Source organism: Pongo pygmaeus, chromosome 2 (assembly GCF_028885625.2).
Source record: "Pongo pygmaeus isolate AG05252 chromosome 2, NHGRI_mPonPyg2-v2.0_pri, whole genome shotgun sequence".
In the NCBI taxonomy this organism is placed as follows: domain Eukaryota; kingdom Metazoa; phylum Chordata; class Mammalia; order Primates; family Hominidae; genus Pongo; species Pongo pygmaeus.
In genome coordinates this window covers 193,590,940-193,602,162 of record NC_085930.1, presented here as the reverse complement: position 1 = coordinate 193,602,162, position 11,223 = coordinate 193,590,940, and the positions used below count along the sequence as shown (strand labels likewise).

Here is an 11,223-nt window from a genome sequence, read left to right as displayed (position 1 = left end):
GAGAGGGAAGGGGAGGGGAGGGAAGGGAAGGGAAGGGAAGAGAGGGGGAAGGGGGGAGGGGGAGGGGAGGGGGAGGGGGAGGGAAGGGAAGGGAAGGAGAGAGAGAGGGGCTGGTGACACCTTTGATTCTCTCTCTGGAGCAACTTCAAACATGAAGTCAGCAAACATGCCAGCGATGTGGGAAACTAAACTTGAGTCAAAATCCTGCTTCTACTTCCCTAAATTCTTGAGTCTCTAGACCATCTCCAGGACCATCCCCAGCCCCTCTGCGGAACCCAGGCATGCCAGCCAACTGCCACGCTATCCTCTACCTCTCCAGGTCTCTTTCAGCTCCCCAAGGGTCAGAGCTCCTCTCTCTCACCTCCTACTCTCTGCCCCTTCTCCACCAGGCCCCACTCAGGTTCCTGTCCGCAAAGAGCCAACCTCATGCCCAAAGACTGAAAAAGAAATGTTTTAATAAATACAAAACTCTCCAATAATGACTCTGCTCAGCTCAGGGGCAGCAGGAGTGGAGTGTCGGGGGCCCTTGGTGCTGAGTGAGGATAAATTAAAAATCCCAACAAGCCAGTGACATTATGTACAGAAGGAAAGGGGTGGGGCTTCCAGGACAGAGGCCGAGGGTGGCAGGGCAGGACATGGAGTGGCTGTGACCTCGGTCTGGCCCAGCTGCCTCTCCCCCTTGTGGAGCTGTGGTTCCCAGAGGTAGTGGGGGTGGGAGTAGAGGGAGGACAGAGGAGCAAAGGCACTGGGCTTCTCACAGGAGAATGCAAGAAGGTCCTCGATGCCACCCCTTCCCCAGCTCAGGCCCCATCCTCTTGGTCATGTGGCCCTCTGGCTGCTCCCTAAGAGCCTTCGGCTTCTTTCTCCAGCTCTGGATCAGTTCTGGTCTCTGGGGCTGCTGGAGACAGAAGGGAGGGAATGTTGGAGGAGGGGAGAGGAAGTGGAGAGGCACAGAGAGGCATGGAGGGCAGGGCAAAGCATCCCTGCCTTGGTCCCAGGAAGGCCAGCATTTTCTAAACAGGTCAGTGCACACAGCTGGGTGACCTTCATCTCATTGCTTAATTCCTCTGAGCTTCAGAAATCTCATTTGTAAAGAAAAGGTCATAAATAACAATTCCACCAGGTTGCTGTGAGGGTGGATTGGAATGGCACTTGTGAGGCAGGCTGCACTGTTCCTGCACACAGTGAATGCTCCCTTCCCTGATCAAGAGTCCCAAGGGCAGGTCAGCCCTCCACTCACAGCTGCTGACCCTGGACTCCTTCACTTACGCCGCTGGTGGGCCGTGCAGCGGGAACAGCATCGACTCTCCTTCCCCGAGCCACAGGACAGTGGCAGTGAACAGCCATCCCGCTCACAGTGAGGCACCCCCGCCTGGTACAAGACAGAACAGACACTGAGTGTCCCCCAGAGGCACTGGGACACAGTGGCCTTCAGCTTCTTCAGGGGCCTCCCTGGGAAGGTCTCCCTACTCCAGACCAGGCCCCCAGTACCCACCTCACACAAGCCTCTGCTCCCCACTTACCCCACATCGGCAGGTGATACAGCTCATCTCTCCAAAAGGGGGCACTGAGGGGTGCCAGCTCTGACTCTCTGGGAACCACTGCCCAGCAAAACGGCAGCCCCGGGGCCCATCAGCCTGCATGGGGTCCCCCAGCTGGGGGTGGGCCCCCGACCCCACTGTTGAGAGGGAAAGAGAAAGGGTCAGCCCAGGAGGACCAACCAGGTTTTATGAGTATTCTCTTTGAATACCCAGCACCTAGCAGTTTCTGGCACTTAGTAGGTGATAAATTTGGATGGGTGGGTGGGCAGATGAATGGATGGATGAAGGGATGGATGGATGGATGGATGGATGAATGGATGGATGGATGGATGGATGGATGGATGGGTGGATGGAGGGAGGGATGGATGGATGGATGGATGGATGCATCAAGGGGTGGGTGGGTGGATGGATGCATCAATGGGTGGATGGTCGTATGGGTGGATAGATAGATGAATGGATGGATGGATGGATGGATGGATGGATGGATGGATGGATGGATGCATCAATGGGTGGGTGGATGGATGGATGGATGGATGGATGGATGGATGGAGCAGGAACCAGAACCCATCATATCCCACTAGTATATCACATTCTTTCCACTGCATTTAGAGTCCTGGCTCCAGGCTAGGCACAGAGCAGTGCTCAGTATAATGCTCAATTAACTGAGCACCCTTCCCCTCACCCAGGACAAAGCCTGCCTCAACCCAAAGGTGAGGCCTCAGTGCCCAGCCACCTCTCTCACCTGGACACTGTTTGCAGCAGTCGGTGGGGTTGACACGGACAGGCTGGGCACAGGCCAGCCGGGGACACTGCACCTTCTCACAGTGCACCTCTCCAGTGCCCCCCTGTAGGGATCCATTGAGCAAGGAGTGTCAGGCAGGGGGCACATAAGCCTCCTGCCCACTCCCTCTCCTGTTCCACACCTCAAATGCAGTCTCCGTGGCCTTTTACTCAGAGGCCCGGACTGGCTTTATAGACCTAAACTCAGCTCCTCATCGGAACCCTGCAAGGTAGGTGCCATCATATCTGCTTACAGGAGAGGAAAGTGAGGCTCAGGGACAGAAGGTGCCTAGGGTCATTGGCATTAGTTAGCTGGCAGAGCCAGAATCCACACCCAGGTCAGCCCTGTTTCTTTTCCCACAGGAAGCCGACTCTCAGAGCGCAAAGGCCTTTTCTCATATCGTTTTGATTCTTGAGCCCTCCTCACCAAGGACGGGCCTTCCTCACCTGGCAGCCCCTCCCCATCTCTGCAGACCCCGCTGGGTTATGGCACCAGAGAAGATTGGGTGGCCATACCTTGCAGGTGCAGACAGCACACTTAATTAAGCCAAAGGGGGGCACAACGGGGTGCCACCGCGTACCCGCTGCCCGCCAGCTCCGGTCACCATCAAAATAGCAGCCTGGTGGGGAACAGGGCCCAGCGGCCATTAGTATGAGCTCATCAGCTGGGCCCACAACCAAGGCTTGAGCCTCAGGCCACCCCCACACAAGCCTAAGCCAAGGGCCCACTTGGGGGCCAATAACACTAATGAGTCCTGTCAGGCATCGCTTGGAATCTGTGCCCCTCAGGCCACCCCCTATATACTCTCCCCTTCTTGTCCCCCTCCTGGTTCAACCTAATGGCTCCTCTGGGGCCTCCCACCGTGCACGCACCCTTCCAGCTCACCCTCTCCTGGGTCCCGGCTCCTCGGCAGCCCTGGCAGGTCTCTGACATCTTGTTTCTCTGTGGAGCCAAAGAAATGGTGAAAGCAGAGGGTGACCGCCCTCCTTCCCTCCCCAAAGGACCTGTCCGCACTGGGCCAACTCCTCCCTCCACTCCCCTGCGGGGAACTCACCAGGGCAAACAGGGCAGCACTGGTCGGGAGCCTGCACCGGGTGTGGGCAGCTGGGCAGTGGGCACACCACCGGGTCACAGATCACCGTTCGTCTCTGCAGAGAGGAGTGGAGGCATTGACAGGAGTGTCCAGGCCCCTTGCTCCAGATCCCAGGACCCAGTGTGCCCTTCCAGGACCTCCTACCTGGCAGGTGCAGAGTGAGCAGAGCGGGTCGTAGTTGGGCGCCCAGCGAGCCCCGTGGGGGCGCTGCTGCCCCTCGAAGAAGCATGTGTTGGGGTCTCGGGGCCGCCCAGGACCACCAGGTTTGGCGGGCACTAGGGCCGGGAGACCAGGCACCACAGGCGGCGCAGCAGCGGCTGTATCCAGAGCCCCTGGTGCCCGCACCCCCTCGGCCCCGGCCGCCTCCAGGCGCAGTCCGCCCACCTCACATTGGTTGGCGATGTGCACCTGGGAGGACAGGCCAATTGAGGCGGCGCTGGGGCTCCCCCTCGCGTCTTTACCAGCGGCAGCTGGAGACACCTCAGCCCCCTGAGCGCTGCAGTGGCCCAGGAGGATGCCATTCGCTCCACAATCATCTCAGCTGCCAGGGATAGGGTGCCGGGTTGCCAGCCTCCTCATGTAGCTCATCCTCCCCACCAGCCAGAGGGGTGTGATACGACCATCCCCAGGACTCAGAGACAGCAAGTAACTAGTGTAAGGGCACACAGTGCGCCTCCAACTCTGCACCCTCCCCACTGCCCCCACTGCCCACACTCCCCACCTACCTGCCCTCGGAGCTCCCCTCTGGGGCTACCCTTGGTGGTGATCAGCAGGGAGGCCGTGCCTTTTGCCAGGTGCCGCAGCAGCTCTGGCTCCAGGTCCTTCACCACGCCCTGGGCCTGCACGTAGGCAGGATAACGGATAGGAATAAGGCACTTCAGGGCTGAGCCTACTGTCCCCAGTTCACAGATGAAGAAACTGAGAGCCAGGGAGGCTAAAGAAAGTCTTCATGGTAGCAAAGCCCGTTGGCAATAGTGTGGAGCTTGGAAGCCAGGTCTCTCTGACTCCAAGTCCATGAGAACTCACCCCACTCGAAGCGCTTAGTCCATCCCACCCACCCCGCTGAGGTCCAGGATATTACATACTATCCAAGACACCCCACCAAAAAAAGACTTAGAAAGGAGAATGAATAATAAAAAGCCGAGTCAGAGTCATGCCCAGGTCTATCTGACTCCCAAGCCCATGCCTGCCCTTTTTTTTTTTTTTCTTTTTCTTTTTGAGATGGATTTTTGCTCTTGTCGCCCAGGCTGGAGTGCAATGGCGCGATCTCAGCTCACTGCAACCTCCACCTCCCGGGTTCAAGCGATTCTCCTGCCTCAGCCTCCAGAGTAGCTGGGATTATAGGCAAGTGCCACCACGCTCAGCTAATTTTGTATTTTTAGTAGAGATGGGGTTTCTCCATGTTGGTCAGGCTAGTCTCAAGCTTCCTACCTCAGGTGATCCACCCGCCTGGCCTCCCAAAGTGCTGGGATTACAGGTGTGAGCCACTGCACCCGGCCTACAAATCACTGTTTAATTTATTTTATTTATGCCAGCTCTTCTATACCAGGCTGTCTGCCCTCTGCTTTCCCCACCACAGGCCCACACAGCCCTTTAAGCTAAAAAACAGAAATGTTCCAAGCTGCCGCCTACCATCACATCCTTACCTCTGAGCCATAGAATCCCTTCAGCAGCCGCCGAGGCCCTGGCGTTCCAGGAGGCCCAAGGAGGTGGGCAGTGACAGTGCCTTGTTCTGAGCCACCAAGCCCAGCCAGCAGCACCTCATAGTGCAGGTGACAGTGGGTATCCAGGGAGAGCCAGGCGTGCCCTGCTGCTTGGCTCTTCACAGGGGGTAGCACCAGGGCTCCTGCTAGGGGCACAGGCAGCGCTGGGTCCAAACAGAGGAGAGATGACAGGTGAGAACGTGGCCTAGGGCAAGCCCTCAAACCCAGCATTCCCCAGTTCCCCAGCACACATTCCACGAGCTGGAAGACACTGTCCATAGGTCCAGGGCCCGGAGAGCAGCAAGTTTTAGACCCTTGAACCTCGGCAACAGGAAGAGTCTGCCAGCAGGGCCACCCTATATGTCCCCACCTTCAGATGGCAACTGGAGCTTAGGCACAAAGAAAGACACACCAGGCTCCGGCTGTCTGCCACCATCCCTCAAATGTTCTAGGAAACCAAAGGGCAAACAGATCCCTAAGGACACTCACTGTCATGGCGGGCGCTATGCCCACTGTAGGGCAGGGCAGCCACGTGCCCCCGAAGCTCTCCATCTGGGAAGTCCTTGGTGCCCACGTTCAGGAAGAGCTCATTCTGCAGCAGCATATGAGCCCCTCGGGCACCCAGCCCAGGGCAGATACCCACGGCCTGGGGGCAGGGGAGGATAGGCCTTCTCAGTTCTCACACGAGTCCAAGGTTCTGAAGCCTTGGGCCATTTTGTGCCCTGACTCCACCCACACACACTTCCACACACCAGAAACACAGGATAAGGACCCGGCAGGCCCAGTTTCCAGGCCCTCCCCTGCCGCTTCCTAGCTATGTAACAATCTTGAAGAGTAACTTAACTTATCCAAGCCTTCACTTCCTCATCTATAAAATGGATACTGTGAAAGCCAAAAAATATGTAAGGCCACCAATGCAGCACCTAGCACATGGAAAGGCCCTATAAGTAGCAACCATTGCCATTACATTTACTAATACGCGGCCTGTGGCACTGTTCTCCAGGTCCGATGCTCCCATTTGACTGTGAGCTTGCTAAGCACAGGGGCCACATCTGATTTGCTTTGTACTCTAGTCCCTAGTCTGGGGCTCACTAAAAATGTCAAATCAGGCCAGGCGCGGTGGCTCATGCCTGTAATCCCAGCACTTTGGGAGGCCGAGGCGGGCGGACCATGAGGTCAAGAGATTGAGACCATCCTGGCCAACATGGTGAAACCCCGTCTCCACTAAAAATACAGAAATTAGCTGGGTGTGGTGGTGCGCACCTGTGGTCCCAGCTACTCGGGAGACTGAGGCAGGAGAATCGCTTGAACCCAGGAGGCAAAGGCTGCAGTGAGCCGAGATCACACCACTGCACTCCAACCTGGCGACAGAGCAAGACTCCATCTCAAAAAAAAAAAAAAAAAAAAAAAAAGTCAAATGAATAAATGAATGAGTGGGAGAACCCATGAGTGAGTGGATGATAATGAACATCCCTGCTCATCCAACCTGGCTTCCCACAGCCCATGCATTGGGCCCTGGGGTCCAGCTCCACATGGAGCCCTCACCGTGTGTCCTCCTGGCTGGAATCCAGCCATGTGGCACAGGACAGTGCGCTGATCCCTCCGCTGAGGTTTGGTCTCCAGCGTCATGGCCACCACCTCACTGCTTGTCCCTACCACTTGCACCTGATGGGCAGGGATGGAGGAGGGCAAAGTGGAGAGGCAGTGAAGGCCTGGGGCCTGCTGCCCACTCCACCCCTCCCCCACCTTCTGCCGCCCCTGGCTCTTACCTGATAGATCAGGGAGCCATTTCCTAGCAGTGTGAGGCTGGCCGAGCCGGCAGCACCCGTCTGGACAGGGATCAGGGCATCAGCCCCACAAAGGACACTTTGCAGGACTACAGAGGGGCAAGACAGGTGAGGCTAGGTTTACCCCATGGCCGCTTACACCCCCAGTCCTCAGGATCTGTCCCATACCCACCCTGGCCCCTTCCCTGGCACTTGTCTGTGCCTCTCAGTTGTGCGTGCCCAGGGCACCAGGCCCCCCCACCCCGCCTCACCGTCGCAGCTCTTCCTGGCAGCAATGTGTCCACTGATGCGCAGCCCTGGCCTGCCTGCCCACTCCAGGGCCATCTGCAGCTCCCCCAGCACCAGCCAGTCCATCTCCTGGCCTGTCAGGTTGGGCAGCACCTCAGCAAAGCCTGGTTCCTGGGGACAGAGCAGGGTGTGATGGGCAATAGCAAGAGGCCAAGACAGGTGGCAGCAAGAGCCAGATCCCCACTCACCTGGGCTGAGACATTGGCCTGAAGTTCTCGCAGTAGCTGCCCCTGGTGTAGAATCTGGAGCCTCAAGGGAACCTGGGTTAGTCCTGCAAGGCCGCACATGTGGGCCTTTCTGAGACAGGTGCTCTCCCTAACCTTCTCACATGTTTTGCCCCCATCCCACTTACCCCCACTCCTGGGTTCCAGCAGCCCTCGGAAGAGCAGCAAAAAATGCAAGGAGTCCTCTGTGTCACTGAGAGTGAGCAGGGTGATGCCCCCTACGCCCTGCTGTGGGGGGCCTTCTAGAGTCAGGATGGCACTGAAGGTCTCTGGGGAAGGGACGATGATGAGAGCCTGTCAGAAACCCCCCCTCCCCTTTCCTGGGGGATAGAGAAGACTCAGAACTCCACGCCCGGGGCTCTTTGCTCCCTACCTGCAGCCAGGGCCCGGTGCCGGATGAGAGGCCCCCAGACCTCCCCTGAAGGGTGAGTGAGTGTCACAAGTGCCACATGCAGCTGTTCTGCCCTAAGGAGCCGCAGAGACAACCGAGGCACCGCCCGCCACACCCCACAGACCTGGAGCAGAGAGACAAGAAGGCCCTACCCTCAGACACTGTGCAGGCTAGGCCAATTAGGATGCCCAGGCAGGCCTGATGAAAAAGGAACATGGAAAGGAACCTCCAGGGTGCCCTACGAAGCTTAAGAAAGAACGCTGGAGCCAGATGCTTGGGTTCCAGTCCTGGCTGCACCACTTACTAGCTGTGTGACCTTGAACAAATCACATTATCCTACTGAGCCTCAGTTCCCCCTTCTGTAAAATGGGCATCATAATGTCAGTGCCTTCCTCCCACTGGGCTGTGGTGAGGACCACAGGAGGCAATGCAGAGCATGCTCTCAGCACAGTGCCCAGACTGGACAAGTGCTCATAAATGGCATCATCTCACCAGGCCATCTTGGGTGGGGGCTGCAGGGTGCTCAAACAGGACACTGCCATTGGAGTCTGAGAAGCGGACCCTGGTAGGGCGGTCCAGCCTGGGAATGAGAGGTCGGGTGAGTCCGGACTGAGCCAAAAGCAGCCCCTCCCAGCTCTCCCAGTTTCCCTCCCGGGCTGGCAGCTGACCCTTCCTTGCTCCTTCCCCTTTCTCACCGCCTGTAGGAGATGGAGAAGCGGAGGCTAGAGCGCAGCAGCGAGACTCGGGCTCGTGCCACCGCCTGCGACCTCGGCCCTGTCAGCAGCGCCACGAAGTCTGGGACGGGAGGAAGATGGCCTGAGCACTGTCAAACGCCGCTTTGGTGGCCCAGCCTCAACCACAACCCCGCTGTTCGCCAGCCCCCTACCCGTGTGGCCGTCACCACGGGCCCGCTCCTCAGCGCCTGGCTCTCCGCTGTCGCTATAACTGCGATGCTCCGGGTCCCGCGGATACTCGAAGGACAGGCCGCTCGGCTGCCGCTCCGAACTGCTGCGCTCTGCGGGGGGGGGGGGGTAAGAACACTGGCTTCAGCTGGCCGTGGGAAGGGCCAGTCCGACGCCCCATCCAAGTGGCCAGGGACTTAGTATCGTGGCCCTGCCTCCCTTCCCGCAGGGCGGAGCAAGCCTTACCCTGGGGGCAGGTCTGGCAGCAGTGTCCCGGCAGCTGGCGCGGCTGCCCACAGGCCAGGGTTGGGCACTCTGGTTTGATGTTCTTGCAGCTGACCCTGCCAGGGCCCCTGGTACGGCGACCCCACTGAGGCTGCTCCCGGAAAAGGCGGGAAACCCAAGTGAGTGCAAAATGCCAACCGATGAGACCCCCCCAGGCAAGGATGTCCCGCAGAGTCAGCCAGCACTGCCACTTACAAGCTGCGTGACCCTAGACAAGCTACTTCATCTCTCTGGGCCTCAAGGTCCCTGTCTGGAAAATGGGGATAATAATACTCTCTATCTAGCAAGGCTGCCATGAGAGTTAGATGAGCAGGGAACGAAACGGAGTTGGCACAGAGCCTCACACAGAGTGGGCGATCAGTAACAGCACCTAAGACTTGAACGGGCTGATTCCCCTTCCTCCACCAGAAAAATATCCCCAACATCTGCCGACTGGGCTCCTTCTCAGCAGCTCCCAGTCCACTCCGACGCCCGCGCGACACGGCGCTCCCCACCCGCCAGGGCCCGGGCCGGCCGCGGGGTGCACTCACCGCCTCGCAGGCGCACAGCACGCAGCGCATCACCCCGAAGGGCTCCCCCAGGTCCGGGTGCCACGTCTCGTCCAAGGCATAGACCTTCCCGCCGAAGGAGCAGCCTGCGGGGACGGGCTTGGCTGGAGGCCGCTGCCCAGCTCGCGCCGCGTGCCGCCCCGGGGGCTGCCCGCGGGTCCCGGGTCCCGGGCACCGCGCCCTTCTGCCCCCGCCCACCCTCCGGGCCGCCCGCCGCGCCGAGCCACCTGCGCCCCGCGCCCCCTCCGGGCTGGCGCGGACTCGCCCCGAGCCCGACTCCCCGCCCGCGCCTCCCCCGGGCGCCCACCTACCTGCCGCTCCCCGAACGGGCAGCGGCTCCTTCTCAGAACGGATGGGCAGCGCGGGGGGCTCGGGGCCGGCGCCGCGGGCCGGCCGGGAGCCGAGCAGCAGCAGCCCGAGGAGCAGCAGCGGGGCCGGCGGGGCCGGGAGGCTCGGCATGACGCGAACGGGACAGCTGGGGAGGCGGGAGGGAGGAGGGCGCGGGAGCGGGCGGAGGGAGGGAGGCGGGAGTGCGGAGGGCGGAGGGCCGGGCCGGGGGCGGTGCGGCGGGAGGGGGCCGAGGCCGGGGCCGGGGCCGGGGCAGTGCCGCGAGGGGCTCGTCGGGCGGCCGCAGAGTCGGCGCCGGGCCGGGCGGGGCGGGAGGAGCGGCCGGGAGGAGCGCGGGCGGGCGGGCGCTGACCCGGGCCGTACGCGGCTCTACTGCCCCGGGCGCCGGCTCCGGCCCGTTTTATGCCCCGCGCCCGACGCCCCGGCCGGGGGCCTCCTCCTCAGCAAACGGGGCGGCGGCGGCAGCTCGGCGAGGGGCCGGGCTGAGCCCGGGGGGTCCGGCCCAGCAGCAGCGGCCCGGATCGCGGGTGGGGGAGGGGAGGGAGGGGCTGGGACCGGGCAGGGGAGGGCGGGAGGGGAAGGGGGAGCGGGGGAGGGGGAGGGGAGGGACCAGGGGGCGCGAAGAGGGGGAGGAGAGGCGGGCCCGGAGCCCCCCGCTGCTGGCGGCCACAGGGCGGCTGGACCAGGAGGTCGGTGTCCAGCCCAGGACGGGAGCCTCAGGCTAGGGAGGGGCAGAGGCTAGGCCTGAGGCCTGGACCGCTTAGTGAGCGAGGACCCGGTTCCGCCCGAAGGATGAAGACTTGTCTTTAAAGATGACAACGTACAGGAAAGGCCCATCAGCCGATCTCCCCCTGCCTGGGCCCACAGCGCCCCCCAAACCCTCACCACCCTCTCTCACTGCCTAGCCTGCCTCCCTGCCTCCTCTCTGAGGTGGCTCCTCATTCTTATGTCACCCAGGACAGGGACCTAGCCAGAAACCGGCAGCATTCCCCCTTCTGTGGAGTGACAGTGTCTCCCTCTCATTGTAACTTATCCTCAGGCGCATTCGACAGTCCCCTCTTGCTTTCTCACCCCCTTCCGTCACCCAAGGGACCCTCTGCCTCTCCAGCCCACTCCCAGCCTCCTCTCTTGGTTCCATGGTCATGCCTGTCTCCCTGTCTCTGCCTCCCACACACACCCACTATCCTCCCAGCTATCCCAGCACCCTCCTTCCTAATCTTGGGAGACATCTCGTCTGGCTGGACAGGAAAATTCCAGGATCTAGGCCACACTTCTCAGCAGACATGCCCATCCTTGGGGAGGAGAAACAGGACAGAGCCTGAGGAAGTTCTG

At 60.6% G+C, this 11,223-nt stretch overlaps 1 protein-coding gene across 7 annotated transcripts; it reads right to left on the bottom strand.

Moving 5' to 3' along the window:
• Positions 1-435: 435 nt before the first annotated feature.
• CHRD (chordin) lies at positions 436-10,402 on the bottom strand. Of its 7 annotated transcripts, none has more exons than XM_054481034.2 (23): positions 9,855-10,401; positions 9,526-9,629; positions 8,957-9,086; positions 8,695-8,823; positions 8,504-8,603; positions 8,301-8,388; positions 7,791-7,932; positions 7,546-7,686; positions 7,382-7,464; positions 7,157-7,304; positions 6,888-6,994; positions 6,664-6,783; positions 5,608-5,764; positions 5,062-5,282; positions 4,141-4,254; positions 3,560-3,823; positions 3,377-3,470; positions 3,208-3,264; positions 2,838-2,941; positions 2,284-2,386; positions 1,524-1,678; positions 1,270-1,372; positions 436-895 (listed from the first exon to the last, which is right to left on the bottom strand). In XM_054481034.2, the coding sequence occupies exons 1-23, from the start codon at positions 10,000-10,002 to the stop codon at positions 843-845; spliced, it is 2,865 nt and encodes a 954-aa protein (XP_054337009.1). In that variant the 5' UTR covers positions 10,003-10,401; the 3' UTR covers positions 436-842. The 7 variants fall into 7 exon arrangements, 5 of the variants coding, with proteins under 5 accessions (XP_054337009.1, XP_054337008.1, XP_063518551.1 ...); XM_054481033.2 differs by having other exon boundaries at positions 436-898; positions 9,855-10,400; XM_063662481.1 differs by having other exon boundaries at positions 436-898; positions 7,382-7,686.
• Between the last annotated feature and the right edge of the window lie 821 nt (positions 10,403-11,223).